Source organism: Apis mellifera, linkage group LG6 (assembly GCF_003254395.2).
Source record: "Apis mellifera strain DH4 linkage group LG6, Amel_HAv3.1, whole genome shotgun sequence".
Taxonomy (NCBI): Eukaryota; Metazoa; Arthropoda; class Insecta; order Hymenoptera; family Apidae; genus Apis; species Apis mellifera.
This window is the reverse complement of record NC_037643.1, coordinates 16904963-16929719: the sequence shown is the minus strand read 5'-3', so window position 1 is coordinate 16929719 and position 24757 is coordinate 16904963. Positions and strand designations below refer to the sequence as shown.

The following is a 24757-nucleotide window of genomic DNA, read 5'->3' as shown; positions in this document are numbered from 1 at the left end:
TTCCGTCGATTGGATTCTCAGATTAAACAGAAGTTTTCTATTCGTCGCTACTTATCTCTTCCCTTACATGTTAATTGGAAAATGCCAATGCCGTAGAGTGAGAGAGAGATAGGTAGATAGATAGATAGATAAGAGAGAGAGAGAGAAAGAGATTTAACTATGTGAAAAGGAATGATATTCTTAAATACATGATGTATGAGTAAATTGATATGAAGAATTATTTATTTGTTACAAATAAATAAATACGATTTAAAAATTATTATTTAAATATTCTATCATTTCAACATTTTACAAGAAATTTAATTATCCAATGACAAAAACTGATAATTTTTTTCTAAAGTCAATGTATTATATCAAATATTTGTTAAGATTGAAATTTAATTATTTATCATAATTATCATAATTAAAATGTTTTTAATGCTCTATCTAACTTTTCGTTTTATCTAAAAATATTATTCAGAGGATTAATTAATTATTGTATTATGAGTCATATTTTATTATATCAAGCTTCCTTTTATTAGAGAAATAATCTTTTCAATAACATAATAATTAAACTTTCTTCTATCGAATCATTATTTTCGAATCGTTAATGATAAAAAATAATTCTTCGAAGAAAATTTGAAATTGCTTTTTTCTTGGATGCAACGATTTAGAAAAAAGAAGAAGACACTTTTTTTTTAAATCATTGGCGAGCGTAAAGGCGTGCATTGCCGCCAGAACCAGAATTACATCGTGTTCTTCGAATAAATTCGTTCCTACCATATGGCGTACGAACTCTAGTAGCTAACTTCCGGTCGATGTGTAAAGGTCCCCCCATACCACGCAGCAGAGAAAATCAAGGGGTTCCATATGGCTTCCTTGTTGGTCCGAGCATCTAATCTGTTTTTACGATTAAAGAGTTATACGCATACATTTGGATGTATATTTTGAAATAATCGTAAAATTTTTTTAAATCTTTTAATTAAGCACGAATAATAATTTTGAAAAAAAATTAAATTATTTAAGTTTAGTCATTTTTAATATCTATGGTAATTATTTTGTTACAGTTATTATCTAAGAAAATATTATTATTACACGATTGATTGCAAATTTTAAGATGACAGAGTTGTTCCTTTTTTGAAATAAATTATGCGGTTCTTTTTATTAAAATGTCAATATTTTTAATAATTTTTTATACGATATTCCACAGCTCTTTTCTCTCTTTCCTCTTGTCTTCTCTTTCAATTTCATTTTTTCACGCAAAAAAAAAAGGGAATAATAAAATATGCAAATTCGTTTTAAACATTTCACGAAAAATTGTTGAAAATTCAAAGAAACGAGAAAGAAGTATATTCATATTTTAATTAAAATGATTTCAGGAAAAATTATTTTTCACATAGTGAAAATCAAAATTCATCATTAAGAGATTCTATCTTAGATATAATTATGTGTTTTTTAAATCAATTAGAATCGAATCAATTTATTTTTCGTAAGAAGAAAGTTAAAATAATAGAAATTTACGTGTATACTTTGAAATTGAATAGAAAATAGAATCCAATTGAATTATTTATTATTAATTTATTATTAATTTAAACTATTAAGATTTGTCAAATTGACGGCCATTTCGTTAAAAATCGATTTATATGAATTCTTAACCTACGTTTTAATGCACGGCTGCGACGATTCGTTTAAGAGGGCGTGCCAGTCGTAACATAAATCTTGATAATTGACGAGGCGAATCCTTGCGCGAAAGAGAGGTTAATGATTAATTTTTGTAGCAAGGCTGAGACGCCCTGTCTCATTATCCTTTTCACCTGGTGTTATAGCGACATATCCTCGATTCGCTACGTTACGATATATAATTTACGCATAAAGGAACCGGTATGCATTGAATTTGAGATAACGAAAAATGAACTGAACCGAGCACGACGCAATACCCATTTGACGCTTCCCTTCAATTCGTGCAGGAAGGAAGTTGATAGAGAAACATTGCACTGCATATCAATTTATGTGCTGTATAGTACGTGAAGATTTTTCTCTTTCCATCTATAATGTTACGTTTTAATCTTATATTTATATATTTCATTTCTTTTTTTTTTTAAAGCTGTGTTGAATATATACTTGTATTTTATTCCTGAAAAATATTATTTTTCCATTGTGAGAAAACAACATGAATAGATACGGTACAAAAAAAAATTACTTTTTGCGTTTTATTTTTTCTCGACTACAGTGTAGTCGGATATAAAAAAAAAAATTAATTCAATAAAGCTATCAACCGTGTTTGTATGCATGACGTGTTTCATTCGTGTTTCGGTATCGCGAACGATAACGTGGTAATTGACAACTAACTTGTTAATTGTTGTCATTCATCCCTCTCCTCCCAAATTTGCTCGAACTGAATCACGTAGATATTTCGCCATTGTTCTGAACATTGCTCAACGCCATCTGAATTCTTGAAATGGAACTCGTTGAATAGGAGCAAAATCTTTTTATTGATAGAATAAAAATATATATATTGTGAAAAAATATGTATTAGATATAAAAGATTAATTTAAACAAAGAAAAATTATTTCGCTCTAATTATTTTTTGTAAATTCGTTTTTCGAATTTAGTTTTTTGATACCGATATCCTTCTTGATAAGATTTGTCCTAACCGCGATTATATTTGTATTGTTACGCCAGACCAATGTTCATTATTAAACTATTCATATCTATAAAATGTGTAATTTAAACTATGTATATTGATTTATTTAAATTTAGAATATAAAATATAGATCAAATATTCTGTTCTCACTGTACAAATGTTTTAAATAGCAAAATATTCTTGAATGAAATATGAAAGATTAAAAAGCAATAACATATTACAGTCCATTTAGTTACTTTTAATTTGTTGAACATAATAATGTATATAGCAAGGATATTTTTTCAATACTTGCAATACAATGAACAATAAAGAATGAATGATCTGTATAAAAACAATATTATTGTCATTATTTATAAATAGTTAGATATAGATAATCGATAATGGAATGTACTCATTCGTATTGCGTATTTAAAATCAATTTTCTCGAAGAATCGAATAAAAAAATTTTAATACCAAATTTTTTTCTTATTTTTTTTTCGTACGAAATATTTTATATTTTATTCTATCTTTAATGATTCTTTTAATAATAAATTTGAAATATTCTATTATGTTAAAATTTTCGAAACTATAATAAAAATAATGAAATTTTTGAAATAGATTCCGTAACATTGAATGTACTATTTTTGTTTCCATAAATCACCTCTGAATCGTCAGTATTATTCAATAACAGTTTGAGATCACCGTATATCGTTGACTTAATGGCATTCGCGCAAGTGTAAACTCACACGAGTGAGCAAAGTTAAGACGGATATGTATACATACACGCATATAAATGACGGCAATACATACATAGTAGGCGTATAGAGGAAGGCGCGTGCGTGTAGGCCTCGCTGGTAATTGTGGTTAATTTAACGACAGTCAAAGCAACGACTGCCTGTCCTTACTGGTCAGTTCACGCGACCAAGTCCCACTCGACTGATCAGCCAATGTGCAATACCCTCGTGGCCATCGAAACACCGACCGTTATTTGCTATCGATATTCGGTTCGTAGACTCTCGTTCCGATTTGTTTAGAATTGTTAAACCAGTTGCTAATTCTGTTTATTTCATCGAATTTGCGAAATCGTTACAAACTTTATCGGTAATATCGCTGCGGACAATAATCCTAGTCGATTCAAGCTCCAACTATCGGCAGAAAACAATCTCGATCGAGTTTTCGTGTTTGTGTGGTGCAGTTTCCTTTCGTAAATTTCACTATCATGCAGTGTGCTGTATCGTGTGTATATTATAATATATATATATGTATGTATGTATACCGTTGTGTCGTCCTAGTCCTTCTATCGTAGAAAAAAAAAAAAGAAACAGTTGACTTTAGTTGGATAGAAGCAGCGTCGGTCAGTGTTCGACGAAGCACGTGTTTATTATTTTTTCGCAGGATATCCGGTAAACTTTGATGATTCGTGAACGGAGAGAAAATACTTATATTTAATCGTATAACATTGTATTGCATATACGATATACGCTATAATCAAACATATAATATAAACTGCCTTAAATTATTTCGATCGCGTTCACTGTGAATACACATAGCGAGTTTGTATGTTCAATAATCAAAACAAAGCTGTTTTATGCGTTAAGTGAGATTGACTATTTTCATGTGTTCAATTGGTCATCAAGATGTGTTATTGTGACTGTGTGCGAGAGAATTGACGAGAATTGTCGAATGATGTTTCGTTGTTAGAGACGCGTGACATTTACGAGGATTCCGCTTTTTCTAATAATATACCGCACACAGTGAACGGATCGAGAGTGAAAATTAATCTTATTCACACGAGTGTAAGACCGCGACCACGACTTATCGTGGCTTTTTGTAGTTTCGTTTCGAAGCATGCTACCTTTTCGAAAGGAATATTATCGACCGTTCAGTCTCGTTCTGGAATGAAAACGGTAAACAACGTGTGGTTAGGAATAGAGTTTTTGAGACACAGCTGTTGCTGAACTTTCCTCATCCGTTGCATAAAAGTCCACTGAGTCATCGAAAGATATGTTTATATTTCGAACGAACAGTATCGTGTTACCGGTCGCGAAACTACCATTGCGATAAAATCAAACGTGGCAGTGTTAAAAACTTCCCAGTTATTGGTTAAGAGTAGAAACGATTAATCGAAGCAGTATTGAACGTACAGGTTGTTTCCGAGAAATTTTTCGAAATAATTGTCGAACGGAACAAGTAATTAGATGACTGAATTAATCATATATATTATAAATATTAATGATTCATAATAATTAGTTTTCCAGTCTGGCAAGTTTTAAAAATTGCGTTTTTTTGTATTCACGATAGGATTTCTCTTAAAAAAAAGTATCAATCTTTATTACATATTCGTTGCTGTTTGTAAACAAGAAAATAATCGCTTCTCTATCTTTTTTTATATATTCTTCAATAATTTCAATCGATTTTTCATTTTCTCAATATAGAATTTCGGAATCGCGAACAATATGGTACGCCTATAGATTCAATCCGAACATAACCTACATAATATTTCTTGCATTCGTTTTATCATTATCGTCGGAAGAAAAATCGTCGATTTCTCAAGTTCGTGTATACTTTCTCGTTAGAAACAGGACTTTAAACGAGTTTAGGATGACCTAGATCAATAGATGGACATTGTAAGTCTATAGGACCGGAGGATTCGAGTCGATTCGAAACGCCGAACGAAACGGTACAGTCGCAAGTACTTACATCTCAATTTAAGGGCAATTGTGCTAACAGTCCGACGCTCTCAATCAATTGTGGGCGTTCGCTTCGTTAACAAACGAACGAACGAACGAACAAACTCACGGCCAAACTCTGTATTTTATTCTGTGTATCTTCTCCATTGTCAGACGTACGACTTCCTTTTCCGGTCTTGGTTTTATGATCGTATTATTAGAATTGCACCGCTTAATCGTTAATTTCTTACGTGCTAATGACAAATAACGCCATCTCGTAAAAAGTCGATTAATCAATATCTCGAGATATTAATTGTTTGTTGCGTGATAATTAAGGTAAGAAATAAAATTTTGATAAATTTTATGGGATAATGAACTTTTTTATAAAAAATTTATTCATTCAAACTGTTAATATTGAATTATTAAATCAATCGGAGGAGATAAAAAAAATTATCTTCAAATTGTATTTTTCATTTTATTCATTTTCCATCGCTCTAAATTTTATGCTCATTTGATTATTCGATTAAACAATCATGTTGACAAAATCACATGGATTGAATGATCGTGTATACTCGTCGAATTTATTCAATGCTGACGTGTGCACACAGTGATTGTAGAAACTAGACCGGATTATGACTGTTTCCTAAAGGAAGATGGTAAAAATTGATAGAACTATTTTATGCTTGAACTGAATTCGTTCGTATATCTAATCGAATTTTTTTTTTTTTTTTTTTAAACGCATCAGTGCATCCGCACTTTCTTTCTTCTCTCTCTTAAATTGTAATCGCATAGATTTGACGCATGTGTCAAGAAGGAAAATGTTTGAAATTCGAACTTTGAATAGAATTTATCTTCTTATTTAAAGAACGATAACATCATTTTATTATCGTAAAGCATACATTCTAGGGAATGCGCATCTTGAGGAACATTGAAACAAATTAGCATGTATTTATGTATTTATTTGTGCAATTAATTTAAAAAATATATAAAATTGTTTAAACGAATACATTTATTTTGTTTAAAGTTTTTCTTTAAATTTTATAAAATATATATTCAAGCATGGTAAAAAATTAATAAAATTATTAATTTCTTTATTTTTTTTGTTTGTTTATTATTTTGTTTAATATATTTTCATATTTAAATTTTAATAATAAAAACATAAAATGTTTATAAAGTTTATTTTGTTATATAAAAAAAAAAGTTTATTTAATTTCTTTAATTCAAGTTGTCTTTATTGGCAAGTTATACAATATTATTGGCCTGATAACACGTTTTCATTCATAGTTTATTTTCTTTCCAAGCAGTTCATCTGTTATACTGTTGCTTTATCAATAACTGACCAGCACTATGTTAACAAATGTAACACATACTACACGTATAAAAAGTAGGAATAATATAATTTAACGAAAGATTATTTGAATTTAAAGAAAAATAATCATTATTAATACATCAAATTTGTAAAACTTATTAATTAATATATTCTGTATTCTTACTTCTGTAATAATTCTTAAATTTTTTTAAAATGTCTCGTTAAAAGAAAAAGTAGAAAATTTTTAGGTTAGGTCAAGTACAAAATTTATTTTCTTTAAAAACAAAAAAATATTCCATTCCGTATCGATTTTCTTCAATAAATATGCTTAATTTGACACGATATAAATACAATAATATTATTTTAATCTTATTTCGATTATTTCTAGCGTGTTTGAAAATTAGACACGTGTTGAAAAGCATTCCCTATATATTACAATAATAACCGTCTTACTACAACAATTCATTTCGACACTGTCATCTTACAAACGACCTATTAAGGTCGTCTCTTAGCGGCAATTTTAAAAATAATCCTTTGCGTGGCCATCACGCTATGAGAGAAACGATGTTGTTGATCGTGTTCTTTGAGAACTTTCACGCACAACGTGCAACCATTATCCGTTGTAACCTATCAGGGCCCGATAATTGCAAAGCTTGCATAAAACTTGCAACACCGGCAACTTATCGTTTACCAGAGCGACAGAGTAAGAGAGATATAGATATTCACGGTTGCATTCTATTAACGGAATCCTTTCTGAGGTTATAACGGGAGTGTAGAGGAGCTAGAATTTTTATGCCACCGCGCTTTCAATTTTCTCGCACATGATGCGAAATAGACCTTTGTACGCTTTGCTGATCGTAAAACAATACATCGAAATGTTAATACATATTTAGTTAGAGAGTGTATTCGTTTTCCTTTGATATCATTCACCAGAATACAATGGCAAAAAGTATATTGGATATTTTGAGGTTATATTGTGCAAGTTATATATATTGATTAGGAAAAACAGTGACAGACAGTGAAAAATCTCAGAAATATGATAATTTTATAAATAAAACATTATATGTTATAAAATTATAAACAAAATCTTGTTGATAATCAATATAAATACATATATATATATATATATTTTCTTAATTTATCATGGTTATGATGAAATGTGTTTTTCTTTATCTTCTTTTGAATAATTATTTCTTTGTTATTATTTTAACTAGAAATTTGATTGTTTTAAATAATCGTTTAAAATTTAACAATAAAAAATATAACAATGTTTTATATAAAAAATAGTTGTATAGAAGTAATATATATATTATATATATTTTTATTTAATTAATACATAGTATGATTCTATTTTAAAATGAAATAATTATATTTAAAGATTATGAATAAATGATGGCTAAAAATCTATTGCAAATATAAAAGATTTCTATATTTTCTATATAAATATCCAATAACAAATTCATGTTTTTATCTCTATTTATATAAACTGGGTCATGTAAGATATAGCGGTGATAATTCTGAAAATATGAATGATGTGATATTATCTAATATTAGAATTATATATTTCAATATTTTGAAAACTATCTTTCACTTTTTTGCATATTGAAAGTGCTTGCCTCATAAATAATAAACAGTAGAAACTGTGCATAAAACCATGTTATGTCTGAATTATTTTGTGAAATAATTGATATAAATTATCGTGTCGTAATTTAATAAAAATAAAGTTTCATTTAAAAAAAAAATTATAATTACACTATAATTATTGAAACGTTTTATTTTTCACAATTTTTATTTTTATTTTTTATCAATCTTTATAATTATTTATAACAATAATGATTATTTAATTCATCGTACAATCATTCTAACTAGATTTATTAACGATACGTAAATGTCATTTATATCATTTATATCAAAAATATCGAATGTATCCTTTCATTCATTTCTACACGTTTATTCCCACAAAGCAATGTTTTTCGTTAGGTATTTCATCATTCTATTACATAACATTATTACATTTTCCAATAATCCGTTCATGACACGCATTTATCTTGTATCATCGTCACGAGATGACGCTCGATTTTTTTGCGAATCCATCGTTGCAACGAATAGTTCAATATCACAATTAGATTCTCTACTATATACATACATATAGTCTCTCTCGTGCTTTCTTCGCCTGTACTGCCCACTCTATCATCCCTAATGTCATTCAGAACGCATAGTACATAGTTACCGACTAATATCAATGAAATCTAGATGCAAGTTCGCCATTTGAAGCCAAGGAATGTCAAAGATCCCAGCGAGCGGTTCACATGCGAGCAGCGTGTTTCAAGAGTTACCAAGAGTTGTAATCGAATTATGGTAGCTCATTGATTGCACTTTATTCGATAATAATTTGAGAAAAAGATACGTGTGTTATTCGTGATTTGATAAAAAATACGAATTTATTTCACTCGCGCGCACGTGTGTGTATAACATAAACGCAAGGAAACGGGGAAAAAGGACGCGATAGAAACGGACAGAAGGAATAGTGATTTGTGAACACGAGGAATAATCGACGGTGGACCAGAGAGAGTGGTGGACAGTTGGAACGGGGAAAAATGTTCAAGCTAGCTGGACGACAGGAATGGGAGGCTTTGACGAAAGGTAAATGGCGCTGCCGTTTACAAAACGTTTTTAAACAATTATTATATACGTGTACCCCTACCCTTTTACGTGAGACAGGTTTACAACTATTGAAAAGATGTTTAAAGGTTAAGAACGTACGATGTAAGATTCGTTTCACAAGAGAATAAAATCTTGCATGAATATTGTCCCTTCATGTGAGAATTTGTAACAGATCCTGGCATGATACGATATTCGTGAATAAAGTTACGTTTAATTAATGTTTTTAATTTAATGTTTTCGATCAGTGTTTTTTAAAAATCTTTAATCAGAGTTGTTATGATTTATTTTTTGTTTTTATGTAATAAAATCCGAATAATTTTGAACAGTCAATTGATTTTTGAACAGTACCATGCTGTTCGACTTATTTTAACACAAATAATCTCTTTTGTACAATTGCACTACAATTTTTCGATACGCTCTGTGAATTACTTGAAAATTCGAAATAACGGGCAGCATGGAGAAAGTATTTAACGTTCTCATTTATGCTGCAATAAACATTTTTTTTCACGAACACTTACAGTTTTTTATAAATTATGTTTCTGTCACTTAAATCGATACTTGTTGCTTTTAATTAATTATTATTTAACTATTTAAATTAATTTTTGAACTGAATTAAAAATAAAAATAATATGACGAAATTTAATTTATATTTTTATTCAATATATAAATTATTTTTCTTATATGTTGTTTTAAATTTTCAATTTAATTATACTAAAAAAATCCATTTAATCTGTACTCGATAGATATTATATCTATGTACATATCTAATCGACACATTTATAATCAATATACTTGTTGATAAATTAATCTGGTGATCAATATTATAGATAATAATAATTCAAAATGAAAACAATAACATCATAAAAATATCTATTTTTATAGATAATAGTAAAAGATATTACGTTCTAAAGATTCAATATAATTCATTCTATAAAATCTTTGTCTACATAAAATAATTATAATTTAATTTTTATTTAAAACTTACCATAAATACTTTTATGATCGGTTCAAAAAATATACAATTTATAAAACGGGGGCTATATTATTATCAATTAAAATATTAATTAAAATAATTCAAATTTATAATAATTATTATTCTTATTTTTAATATTACATATCATGTATGTTTATATAAAAGTATACAAGATATAACTGCATTTGATTTAAAATTTATATGTTTTATATTCTTAATCATTGTTTTTTAATAATTATTTTAAAAGTCAAGTTCTTTTTATTTTCTAATATTTTTTTATCGTTGCGTTTATGAAAGAAAATGTATATACCAGATAAAAATGGGAAGTGATCATAACGTCGCATGGGTCATGGGTGACCTACAATATGATAAATCTTATTTCACATGTGCGTCGCACATGTTAATTATATGTCAGAAGCGCTACGAAGTGCTTCATTCCACGACTGCTACTAGATTGGATCAAGTTCATTTTATATTTGTAAATACGAATCGATTTTAATTTTTATTTTACAGAAATTATTGATTTATTTGCAAAAAATTCAACTTAGACTTGAAATTTATACGTATAATGCAAGTTTTGAAAATTATTTGGAATAAAATTGATTTAAAATATTTTTATTTGAGAGAATAATTTCATTTGTAAAAATAATTTCAATTTGTTAAAGAAAAGGAAAAACATGGTTTCACGTAATAGGAGAATAGTACAAAAATATACAGAAAATATATCTAGTGTAAAAGTACATAGCGTGAAAATAAAGTTATCAAAGTGATTCCATTGAAATCACACAATAAGCGTTACAGTCACTTGTTATACAATTCTATCGATATTACTTCTCTTGTCAATTCATATGAGCTTTCAAGCAGTCGTATAATGGATCCTGTTACGTCCTTCGAACGATTGTCAATTTTATCCGTGTATTTTTACCAATAACAAGTTTTTAAAGGAAATATAATGGAAAAAATATATATATTTTTAAATATAATTAATATTTTATATCCATTCTATACAAATTTTAAACAATTTAATTAAAAAAATATTTATATTTTTAAAGTTTATGAAAAAAATATCTTGGATACGAATATTCTATCTAATTCCTTTTAGCGAAATATATATATATCTTACAATTAGCTATTTCATGCGATACGAATAAAATATCTTAATGTATTTTCATTATATCATGAAATATGAGAAATTTAACGTGAGAAAAATTTGTATTTTGTTCAACTTAAGTTTCTACATTTTTTTCTAAACAATTTTTTAAATTCGTATCTTTTTTTTTAATTCGTATAAATCAATATAACCTCTTCATTCACACAACTCTACTTATTCAAAAAATATTACAAATACACAGGATATCACACAATATAATTTTCATTTCACTTAACTTCAAAACACTAATAAATTAATTTTATATCTGTTATGATGATTTATTACATTCTCTGTACTTTTAAAAATATACTATGTACATGAAAAAAATTAAAAGTTTCTAGTTCACGAATGCACGACACAGCTCGTTAGAACGCGCCCTCTGCAGATTATAATTATTACTAAATACTCGATTATGTAACATGTGTCGATAATCATATAAAAGGTTGAAACGATTATTATTAAAATATATATAATTTATAGTAAAGATTTCAATATTTCGACGATGCGTTGAAAAAAATCATTGATATTTTCTAAAAGGAAATTACCAAATGTCTAGTGTCTTATAATAATCTTTTGGTTATTTATTTTGGTTATTCCCTTCAAAATTTCTGACCAATCAGTATATACAGAGTATATACTACATACAGAGTGATTTAAAGATATAATTTATTTCTTATTCTCTAGAAATTTCTTTCATAGAAATGATTCCACCAAATTTCTTATTAATTTTTACTCTCACTCATCTTTATCTTATTTCTTTCAAATTGTCATATATAATATATCTATTGAATATATCTTTTTCTTACCAATTGATTTTTAATAATACAAAATATATTAGAGTTAAAAATAAATCTTGTTCTCCAACCAGAATTATGATAAGGATCTTTTAATAAATCTATACAACCTCATTTTCCAAAATATCCTTTTTGACATTTCTTCAAATAAAATCCAGACGTAGAAAATTCTTGTGTTGCTCTTATTCAATATTACATATACATTCTTATCGTCTAGTGATGTCATCAACCTGTAACTATGCAGATCTCTTTGTTCTGAAGGTTTGGTGTCGTTTTTCAGTTGCGCGTGTAACCTAATTTCATTTGCCACTGCATGGTCAAATATTCTTAAACGGTTAAGATGTATAGAGAATTTTATTTTAAATATAAAATATGTTTCATCATTCAATTTATCCGAATTGCAATAAACAATAATCGAAAATCAATAATCGTAATCAAGAAAAATCAATTCTTCAATTGATTGAATTATTAATCAAATTTTATCGTTATCTTTGAATCACCCGATATACGAGCATACAACGAAGTGCGTTTATTTACGTTCCTAGGGGCGTAGGCAGGTCGTCGATTCGTGCCATTTCTACCCTTAATGGTGGAGGGGTCGAAAATCTCGTGGCCACTTGGGGAATGAATCACACGCCAGGGAAAAATCGATACGTCCCACGTTTTTGTATGGTGGAGTAAAAAAAAAAAAAAAAAATTATTAAGCAACTTTTGTATGGGAAGACTTAAAGATCAAGACAAGAAGTTTCCTTCCTTTTTCTCTTCCTCTTTTTATATTAGTTTCTTGGAAGCAGGGTCGGCACCATATGTGATTGCACATAGTAGCTTCCCCTGTTTTAATGAGACACCACTATCGGGTTTCGTACAACTTCCTAAAAGCATTCAACAGTTTCAGGAATTATATTTTTTCTCCCCCAATATGTATCTTCTCGGAAAAACTGTAGTAAAAAGTTAAAAGTTTGAGGAACATTTTTTTTTTTTAAAATTTGTTTTACAAAATTTTGAGATATTTTTTAATTCAAACTTGAAAAAATAAATAAATAAAATAAAATCAAGACATTATGTGTGTAATCTTTTGATATTTAATTTCTGATTTTTTTTACAATACAATTTTTATTTTATATTTTAAATTTTTTAAGTTTGAAAATATGAATTTATAAGGATAATTTATTCTATTTTAGTCGTATGATATAATAGATTACAAAGTTTTTTTTTTAAATGTACATAGTATCTATCCTTGCATTTGGTATTTAATTGCAATTATTAAAGTAGTTTAAATAAGTTATATAAGTATAACAATTGTAAGTTCAATTCGAGTGATTTTTAAGAAACTAAAATAAAATAGAAGAATATGGAATGCATTTATTTTCAATTCTTTAATATTTTTGTATTAAATTTGCAATTTTATTGTAACAACAATAAAATTTCAGTAGATTAAAAATCAATATTCATATAATAAATATTTTCTATTTATAATTATATTTTTGGAAAATTTGAGAATTGCCAATTTAAATATGTAATATTGATGTATAAGATATAATGTATAAGATAAATATTTAACCTAATAATTAACATGTTGAGTCAATATATTGAATCATACGGTAAAGAATAATTAAGAATCTTTTGAACGAGCAAATACTTTTTTGAATCTATATGTAGAATCTAATCCAATCTATGAATTGGAAAAATTAATATTATTAAATTAATATTGTTATTTTTACATTTATTTTTCCTATTTCGATATATATAAATATCGAAAATGTAGGATAAAATATGTAAAAAAGTAGAGTATCACGATCGAATCGAGATTTCTCGATTGGTTCCTTCTCGATAATAAATGCATTCGTAACACGAAACGCGATTCGCGGTGAATCGAACGAGTCGGTCGATCGATCGATTAACGAAAAACGAACTTAACCTAATGAGTGAATAGAAAGTCTTTATCTGGTATATTCCTGTTTTCAGATATACGATTGCAGCTGAACGAACAGCTGAGATGTCTCGACATCCGGATGGAGGCCCAAGTCGCCATCGTGGCGGAGCTTCAGGATTTTTTTCGAAAGAGAGCCGAGCTCGAGCTCGATTACAGCAAGTCTCTTGACAAGTTGGCCAGAAGCATACAGCTCAGACACAAGGAGCAAAAGCAAAAGTACGTATTTATCTTTATTCTGTATTTTATTCTTTATTTTTCTTCTTCCTTTTTTTTTTTTTTTAAATTCATTATCATCTTTTTTCAAAATTTTAAATTAATCTGATGTTCAATTATGAAGTTATTTTTGTTATTTGTTTATTAATTTTAAAAATAAATTCTTAAACTTAAGAAAATTTATTTAACAGAGATAAACAATTAATATATAATTAATATATATACAATTATATATGCTTGAAGTAAATCACTTTAGCTAACAGTATAAGCAATTCCTAGGCGAGAACAGTGGCCCCTATTCTCGAGCTACGCTTGCTGGCAACAACTCATCAACGAGACTAAATCCTTAAGCAGAGATCATGCAGCTTTGTCAGAAGTATATAGCACACACCTCGTTGGTCGTCTTAATCAAGTGATGGAAGATGTTCAACGGATATACAAACGTGTGAGTATATGCCAGTATATATATATATATATATATTATTGGAAACATCGAAAGTATACTTACAATATATTTTTTATAATTAAAAAAATATATAAGAGAATGTTGAAAAATAAATCATTTTTTGATTAATTCACTTTGAATCATTATTTCATTGAATTTATTGTCTTAAAAAAAACATGGATTTGGATTTAATTTAATGCTTTTTTATAAGTTAACTGTTGAATCTTCAATTTATACTGATTCTATTATTTCTTAATTCACTTAACACATTTATTATTCGATCCAAAATCAAGATATAATACACGCACAATCAGAATCATTAATAATAATAATCGATCGATTTCAGTGCCGTGAAATAGGTTATGAGACGCACGAGGAAATTCTTCGAGTATTGGATGAGCTGCATACCACGATGAAAACGTATCAGACATACCAGACCGGGTCACGGCAAGCGGAAACGAAACTTCGCGTCGCGGAACAGCAGCGTAGCAAGCTCGAGGTAGCGAATGCTCCTCCGGAGAAACTCGCGCGCAGCAAGAAATACAAACTCATGGAAAAGGAAGTGAACAAGGTGGGTAAAAAAAATAAAGACCGGATATCCGAGAGTATTCACCCATATTTTTCGATTTTATTTTCCGTTAAGCTTTATCTCTTTCTTTTCGTCCCTTTTCTCCTTTTCTCTTTCTTTTCTCTTTTTCTTTTCCTCTGTTTCTATGACCCTGGCGAGGTCGAGTAGTACTTCAAGACGCGCTAGTATCGATTTCCATCATGTTCTTTTTGTGTGGAGAATACGTGAACTGAGAGCTCTCCTCGGTATATGCATTCCCTAGGTGAATAAAGCACGACTTCATTCATCTCTCTGTCAAAATTTCTCATTTTACAATTGGTTTTAGAGATTACTCTTTATCATGTAGTTTATGTGCTTGTCTAGTGCTGTCGATTTGAGGATACACTTTTTTAAACTTTTTATTCAACGTTTTAATGAATTTTTTCAGATACCGGATAATTTTTAAAAAATTAGAAATAGAAATGTAGTTATAATATATAATGTAATGATATTGATTAAACTTATGTATACTTTTTATTTTGTTCAGAGGAAAGTTAAATATCAAGAGGCGAAGCTGAAAGCGTTGAAAGCAAGAAACGAGTACATTTTATGTCTTGAAGCATCCAATACGACAATACATAAATATTTTGTGGACGATCTTTCGGATCTTATTGATGTAAGTTATAAAAGAATAATTTCTTTACATTATATAAAATATTCTTTATAATAAAAATATTTAATCAAAATTTAATTTCAAAATATCAAAGTTTAAAATATTTAATTATAAAAAGATACTTTATTATATTTACTTCATTGTAAAGAATGTTAAGAAATAAAAAGTTGAAAAAAAAAAAAAAGAAAATATAATTAAGTTAAAAAGAAATTGAAGAAAGAAACATAGTTTTAAATTTTTAATATTATTTTAATATTACATTAAATATTGCAATGATAGAAAAATAATAATTCTGAATTTTTATTTTACTTGAATAAATAAATTAAATAATTTTTAATATTTAAAAAAAATATCAACGATTCATTATTAATATATATTTTACATACATACTTGTAACAATCTGTTCGACGATAGAAACTAATAAAAAAATTAGTATTATATCAAATGTTGGTATAATCAGATTATGAATATAAATTTTTGCCAACATCATAAAATTTTGCAACAACTATTACAGAACATATTTAACAGGCAAAAAAGAATTTTCGTTACTCTCACGCTATTTACTGTTCCGCACTGTTTATTATAAAAATGAAAAGCTTTTTAACATGAAAAATGATCGAATGTATATTTGGCACGCGATTTGTGAACTAATTGCAACAAGTCGATTTAAGAGAGCACAAGATAGGCTTCTTGATACCATATACGTTACACGATAGTGAGTTACTGAATCAATTAACTCTAAAAATTCTCTGAAAATTCTCTATTAAAAATTAATTATTTGTAATCTCGGCTTTCTTAATTATTATTTTCAAAAATTTGTTCAATAAGTGTAAGTTTTGTTAAAAATATTTTTATAATAATTATAAATAAATAAGAAATCAAAATTTATTATTATGTACTTCATTTAATATTTTTTTCTTGTGTGAAGATAATTATATGATTTCACTTTTTCAGTGTATGGATTTCGGTTTCCATAATTGTATCGCCAGAGCTTTGCTGATGCATTGTAGCGCAGAGGAAGGTAGACAACGTTCACTACAATCTGGTGCTGAACAATTGGCTGCTTGTGTTGGTGCTCTAGACTCGAGAGCGGATAAACAAAGATTTCTGGAATCTCATCATGCTGCTTTCATGATTCCTAAGAAGTTCGAATTCCAAGGACAACGAGGGGATGAGGTACTCGAAGTACGTTATATAAATTGTTTTTAATTATTATAAACAATTTGAATAATAAAAATATATATCGTAATAATAAATAATATATTATTAAAAGTATTAAACATTTGATATATCTAATCACAAAAGATATTATTTAGCATAAATATAGATATAAAATATATGAAGTAAATATTTAATAAACAAAGAAACTTAAAAATCATTATAATCATTTATATTAAATTTATATGTTACATATATTATATAGATATAAATTCTAAATATAGATTCTAACACAGACTTACAAAAAAATAACAGTTTTTTATATTTTAGTATTTTATATTTTATATAACGAAAAATAAAAAAAAAATACATACAGTATTTCTTCCATCATATTCTTCTTTCATATTTAAGACTTTAATATTCATATATATATAATATATATATTTCTTTTATAGACTCCCGAACCAGAACTTCAAAAATTGTTGCATGCTGAAATGGAGCAACGATTGGCTCAATTACAACAAAGATTAACTTCTTTGAGAACAGAATCTGAAGAAGTTTGGAAAACTTTGGAAACAGCAGAAGCTAGTCTATTGGAAATGTTAACTGCAAAAGACTATGATTGTTCAAGATATTTTGGAGAGAATGCTGTTCCCACTTCCAGACCACCAGAAACCGTGCAAATCAAGCTTAGAGCCGACAGACAGGAAACTGAAGAATTCTACCTCACAGTAAGTTTGATTCAATAATAAATATATAATTGTTAAGTTTAAGCATTTAAAATAAAATAATTTTATATATTACATTATATATTATATGTTATATTTATTTTCTTTTTTACTTCATATTAATAACATCATCATTTGAGATTAAATAAATAGAAATTTAATATTAGATAAAATTTTTAAAATAAATATATATTTATATAAATTTAAATTAATTTTTTTTTCTTATTATCTATTAATGTATTAAAAAGCATTTAAATATAATACGTAAATATTTATTTCAAAGAAATATCAATTATAATATCAATTTTTATTGATACTTTACAGAAATTCAGGGAATATCTTCTTGGAACCTCAAGAATAGCTAGGTTAGATGCAAAGCAAGAATACATTCGGCAGAGCCTATTGGATGGTTCTACTGCTAGCCCAAATCCATCAATATCAACAACGAAACAAAAACAAGCTCGGAGAAAACGAATTGGTAGATTGCAAATGAATGGTCAACCAAAATTATTTGGTGGCTCATTAGAAGAATATTTAGAAAGCACAAATCAAGAAATACCTCTAATCATGAAAAGCTGTATCAGAGTGATCAATTTGTATGGTCTTCATCATCAAGGTATTTTCCGAGTCTCTGGCTCCCAAGTAGAAATTAATAATTTCCGAGAATGGTTTGAGAGGGGAGAAGATCCATTGGCTGATGTCACAGACGCATCAGATATAAACAGTGTTGCTGGTGTATTGAAGCTCTATTTGAGAGAATTGAGAGAACCACTATTTCCTATTATTTATTTTGAACATTTAATGGAACTAGCGCAATTAGAATCAAAGCAAGAATTCGTTAACAAGATGAAAGAATTGATTTCCAGTCTTCCAAGACCAGTTGTCATAGTAATGCGATACCTGTTTGCTTTTCTCAATCAGTAAGTATATTATTAATTTTTAGTTAAGATTTATAATAAAAATATAATATAAAATATAAAGTAAAGATTAAGATAAAGATTAAGATAAATATTAAGATTTTAAAGAACATTATTTGTTTATATCTAGTTTGTTTTTGAATACAGTTTATAAGTTCATTTATTATAATTATTTTTATAAATATTTTTTCATATAGCATTTTACATTATTCCAAATTAATTTTTTTTTTTTTAATTCTGTTAACAGTCTCTCAGAATTTTCGGATGAAAATATGATGGATCCATATAATTTGGCAATTTGCTTTGGTCCCACATTAGTACCGGTTCCAGAAGATAAGGATCAAGTACAATATCAAAATCAAGTAAATGAACTTATCAAGAACATTATCACATTCTGCGAAGAAATATTTCCAGAAGACATTGGAGGTACTCAATATGAAAAATACATCAGTAGAGAACCTGATGACGTGTAAGTATCATATTGTTAAAATTCTGTTTATTTTATGTACTCAATTTATAGTTTTTTATCAAAATAAATTTTTAATGCAGAGATGTTGGAGACTCGCCGACTGATCAAGCCCAAGAAGATATGGATTCTGAAGTGTATCCATCTGAGGATGGTAAGTAAAGCCAGATATAGTTGATTAGTTGTCCGGAATCCAACAAAGCGCGATCTACGTTCGTTTTGTATATTCCCAGAATCAGAAAACCTTGAAGCCACAGCGCAATTCGATTTCAATGCAAGATCCGAAAGAGAGTTAAGCTTCAAAAAGGGAGATACCTTGACTCTATACACACAAGTCAGTAATGACTGGTGGCGAGGTGCCTTGGCCGGTAGAGAGGGGCTTATTCCCGATAAATATATAATGATCAAGATAAAGTAAGTGAGACTTAATCACGCAGTGGTGAATTATTTCCTTCGAGAATGCCTTCTATTGAATTTAGCGGCTAAATTTAGTAAATCCAGAGGGAACGAAATTCGGACGAATTCAATTGTGCTTGCTTTTTAAAAGGAAAAGCTTCTTTAGGTTATTCTGTTAGAGATGCTTGTTTATTTTAGTTTTCGCGAAAATCTTTTTTCCTTTTTAATCCTTTCCATGTTACTTAATTTTATCTTGAATTTATTATTATTGAATTGATGTTAGTGAAAATATTCGGGATATGGATGATTTCTCTTCAAAATAGGATTTCTTATGGAAAGAATTAAACATGGAGTAAGAAAGTATAGAGTTATAATTAATTTTAATGCGTTAAGAAAATTTCTCCGCACTCATTCATTTCATTAATTTCAATTTCATCTCACATGAAAATTTAATTTAAAAATTTAGAAAAAATGTAATTTAAAAAATTCAATTGAATCATTTAATTTAAGAAAATTTAAAATAATTTAATTTACAGAGATGTATATTAGATATAAATATAAATATTTGCTATGTTCCTTGATACCTCAAGTAAAATTTGTACTGTTATTATATCATTAGCATTTTTCTAGAAGAGAAAATAATAATAATGAAAAATATTCAATAAACGTTCCTCTCATATGCTTACTAACATATTTACATATTCACAAATATTATGTCATAAAATAATAAAATAATATTCTATTCTATTCTAACAGGATTAATATTCGACATATTCTCATATAATCTTCGACATAAGCTAATGTTGGAATGATTTCATTTGTTTCATGCAATGTATATACATATTTAACATTAACAATATTTTTATTTAAATTATAATAATGCCATTGACAAATAAAATATCCATTAATGATCTTCAAGATAGTAATATGTTAAAAATTCAGGAGATTATGGTTATCAATGTTTTTTATATAAACTAATATTGCGGAGGAAGTTTTCTAATACTATATTATTATAAGATTTAAGTCAATATTTATTATATTACAATTTGTTGCTTAATTCTTGAAGACATAAAGCTAAAGCTTCTTCATAAAATCCAGGACTGCTTATCATGAAAATATATCCTCTTATTTTTTTTTAATGTCATTTTATAAAGGCTTCTGTTTTTTGTTTAGGGACGAAGAACGTGAAAAGGAACTCCTGAAATCGTCCAGCGAAGAATCAATGCGAAGAAGGACTTCTAGCTCTGCCGATAGTGTTCTTTCAAGTAACAATTCACCACTGATGGGACCATCCGGAAATCCAAATACTTGGCCTCCTGGTACTACATCTGATATGCAGTCTACCACGATCACAACAGAGAATAGCAGTAACAGCGGTGTTATCCCAGCAGTCGTGACAAATGTCCCTTGCATCTCATCAACACAACCAATCATCAGTCGAGAGGTACTGGAAACTACTGTTTAGTATTATAATTATTCGATTTTTTTTCTTTTCATACATTCGTTTGCTTGTACATTTTCTATAATGCACTCGGAAGATTTTGAACTTTTATGCACAAGTGCATGGCTATTGTGCTATAATCTGTTTTCCTTAATGCAGTAGCAGCGAAGGAATGCACATTGCCGTTTTAAAAATGCAGATTTATTGCCTGTACATCACATACATCTAGAAAGCAGCATTGCTTTTCGTAAAAACCACAATTTGTTATAAAATCCTCTTATTTATTTAAATAGAAATACACGAAAATAATAATCATATGTTAATTCAAAGAACGTAAATTTTATACATAAAAATTAGAATCGAGAAAATTATAATTTCTTCTTTGTCCAACAAGTATTTTTCGATTTTTTTTTTTTTTATTACTAATCTTGTTGGATTCATTTGATTGTAAACTTAAAATAGAAAACGTGAATTTAAGATTATGTTAAGTTTAATTTACTTCGAAATCTCAATTAGTTGTAATTATTTGTACGATATATTTGTAAATAAAATAGAAATATATACATGTTTGTTGCTGCATGTGCCTTGGTCTCTTTGTCTTGTGTCGCCTATGTCCTTTTTGTTGTCTTGCGTCATTATTTTCTTTTTTGTAATGATTACAACTTTCAATGTTAATAGTTGGGATGGTTTTTCCAGATATACGTTTAGTCAGCCTTTAGTTGACAAGAAAAGTTTCACGTACATAGGTAGTGGGCGAAACGGACTAAAAACTGTTCGATAAAACTGCTGCCAAGTGTCGTGTGGTTCTGTCGTTTGTGTTTTTCGTTTCGTTGAAGGAGTGCCTCTGTTTAACAGTTCAGTTGGTTTGTGAATCCTAGCATTCTATAAAACAATTTCAGTATATAGATGAAACCAAAATGGAATGCTACTCGCAGAGTCTACTTATCCAGCGGATATTCTTTTGGCTTTAGGTGAGTAAATAAAATGTCTCACCCTCAGATCAGTTAATAATTAATTTTGTCGTTGACATCTGTAGACAGATAGGTATCAATACAAGGCTGTTGTCATGTTTACATGTTTGCCTGCTTGTATTCATCCTACTCATAGTCAGTTTTACGAGCAGTTTTTAATTCTATTTTGGTATGAATATTGATCTTATGCACTTCTTTTTATTCATTTCTTTATTTTCATATTAATGCATGCAGAATTACATTATATCTTATATATATCTTAATCATATTATCTTAATCATATTATATCTTATATAATATCTCTTGTATACATGTTTGAATGTTGCAAATTATTTTAGATAAATCTAAAATGTATTCTAGATTAGAAGGTTTAATAATCAATTTTTTTTTGTGAAATATAAAAATATTGAATTTGAAATTTTTGAAAATACTTACTTTATCTTAACTATTTGAATGATTACATTTATGTAAATTAAAAAAATTATATAATTTACATAATAGGAAATCAATCTGTGTGTCATTTACCAAAAATACTAAAAATTAATGAATTATTTTTATATATGGTTGAAATTTGAAATTTTATTTTAGTAAATAATATTAATAAAAATAAAAAATATACATTAATAACTAAACAATTGTTAAATAATAATAATTAAATTCATTGTTATTTAATAATCACTTTAAAAGTAAAAAAATTCATTTGAAAATGATCATCTAGACTAGAATACAATATTATTATTTATATTATAATTTTATTTTTTTTTTTTTAATATACCAATTATTTTAATAAATAAAAAATTTTCTGTGTTAAATTAATAATTTGTATTTAGCATTTAATCAATTAGCATTTAATCAATACTATTATGTTGATAAATACTAAATTTTTTGTTATAAATATAATATTTTTATTATAGGTTCTTCTAAATTAATAAATATAAATTATGTGTTATAAAAAAAAAAAATAACAATTTTTGACAAAATTCCAGGGCACTACATAGCAATAACAACACAGAAAATAATTTACATTTTATTGCAACAAACATGGTTGGTAAATTTGAAAAATATACTTCCTTATTTACTGTAACAAGACATTATATTTCATCATAAATGCTTTCTTAAAACATCCATGTTAAAATTTATAATTATTTCACACTATTAAACTACTTCCAGGAATGCGCATCTCGAATGGCAAAAGTATCAACACCTGAAAAAGAAAAACATATCTTCGTTACCGATCATCGTACAGATCCTATGTCAGTAATTATCACTAATAACACGGAGAATGAGAAGATAATAGAATTCAATGAATCGTCACAGTCGCAACGTAACGAAGATGGCGAAGAGACAGAACGTATTTCATTGATGAGCTTGGACGGTGGAACAAAGCGTGGAACGAGCAGGAAACAACATTGGAAATCTCAGAGTATGGGCGACACTGTACAACAAACAACGAATTCCGTTCAAACTAGCAACATTATCTCTCAAGAGGAGGAACCGCAGGAACAACCGACATTTTCGGCAAATCGAGAGCTTTGGCAGAGACGAGCAACATCGCAGACGCAATTGAATCCGCCTGCACCTCCGAATCATAAAATTTTTCGCACCTCTCAAGAATTCCGTGAAATGCGTCAAAAGCATACACCAGATCTTGTGATGGATCTGCCGTTATCCGCTCAAGATGCAAGCAAAAAGTCAGCTTCGTCGAGCAGTCTAAGCAGTTCTGACGAGGAAACTCCCACGCAGCCATCTCGCGCCGAAGCAGCCACGTCGCCGACAGGGGGACCCGAATCGCCTGATATGAGTACAGCCGCAGAAAGATTCGCCAAACAAAACCAATGCACGTTAAAAAAGAATACTAAGTCTAATCCGGATGCGTCGAAATTGAAACGCGTAGAAACCGAGCATGATCCCGAACAAGAATCCGAAGAAATCGTTAGATCAACCAGTTCTAATCAGATTTCAGATTCGATATCCCTAAGATCACCCCTTCCACCACGTTCAACGCCTAAGATAGCGGCAAAATTTGCGGATATGCACTTGACAGGTGGTAGTCAGGTATCTTCGTTCAAGCCACAGATAAAAGTGAAGCCAACAATCCTTAGAAAACCAGTGTTACCGTTCCCACATCCGCACATGAGTCCCGAGCTCGCAAGGAAGATTGAGAAGCAAGCGCAAAGCACTGAGCAAACCAATTAATTGCTATTCAGGGTATTCAGAAAAAGAGAGCAAGAGAGTTTTTAGCAGCGAAGAAATATTTATTTTCTATGATCCATGCGTGTTTGAGTAAGATTTCCAGACGCATAGAGATTTGCCACTGACTTTCCATTGACCAGTTACTCCGCCCAAATCGTAAGGACACGAAGTGTGTTAGTTACTGTACCCAAAAAGAAAGGAAAGCCGAAACAGCATCACTCCTTAATATGAAACGAAACGCACGAAATTTAGTTGCATATGAAAGGTTTGATGCTCGGGCCGAGTTTATTTTTTCTACGACTATTTTCCATTTTCGCATAATTTTTTTACCAAATGACCCGCGAAACGATGTTTCTAGTCATCGAACGACGATTGAAAAACGATGCGAGAAATGTATGAGCGAGAAAATACATCGAAAAAACATTTAAAAAAAAAAAAAAAAAAAAATAATTTTGAGGTTAAGCAGTTTTTCGTCGAGAGAGAGAGAGAGAGAGAGAGAGAGAGAGAGAGAGAGA

At 28.5% G+C, this 24757-nt stretch overlaps 1 protein-coding gene and 1 long non-coding RNA gene across 17 annotated transcripts in view; one reads left to right on the top strand and one right to left on the bottom strand.

Annotated features, from left to right (window-relative positions):
* Positions 1-24689, top strand: part of LOC552604 (SLIT-ROBO Rho GTPase-activating protein 1) — a 35037-nt gene extending 10348 nt beyond the window's left edge. For 6 of the 16 annotated variants that reach the window (XM_026441219.1, XM_026441218.1, XM_026441222.1 and 3 more), the window contains 12 exons: positions 14127-14310; positions 14587-14752; positions 15099-15323; positions 15847-15975; positions 16927-17157; positions 17586-17861; positions 18183-18778; positions 19023-19244; positions 19325-19395; positions 19475-19655; positions 20811-21081; positions 23220-24689. In XM_026441219.1, the coding sequence (XP_026297004.1) occupies positions 14127-14310; positions 14587-14752; positions 15099-15323; positions 15847-15975; positions 16927-17157; positions 17586-17861; positions 18183-18778; positions 19023-19244; positions 19325-19395; positions 19475-19655; positions 20811-21081; positions 23220-24245 (3578 nt within the window). In that variant the 3' untranslated portion in view covers positions 24246-24689. Of the gene's footprint in view, positions 1-3513; positions 3607-3684; positions 3704-3894; positions 4006-4040; positions 4399-5465; positions 5608-8483; positions 9224-14126; positions 14311-14586; positions 14753-15098; positions 15324-15846; positions 15976-16926; positions 17158-17585; positions 17862-18182; positions 18779-19022; positions 19245-19324; positions 19396-19474; positions 19656-20810; positions 21082-23219 lie in introns of those variants that run through there. The other 10 variants (XM_026441225.1, XM_026441226.1, XM_026441230.1 and 7 more) reach the window with 9 other exon arrangements.
* Positions 671-3064, bottom strand: LOC113218832. The gene is made up of 2 exons (XR_003304831.1): positions 1640-3064; positions 671-879 (listed from the first exon to the last, which is right to left on the bottom strand). It is a non-coding gene; the product is annotated as an uncharacterized LOC113218832 (long non-coding RNA).
* Positions 24690-24757: the final 68 nt, after the last annotated feature.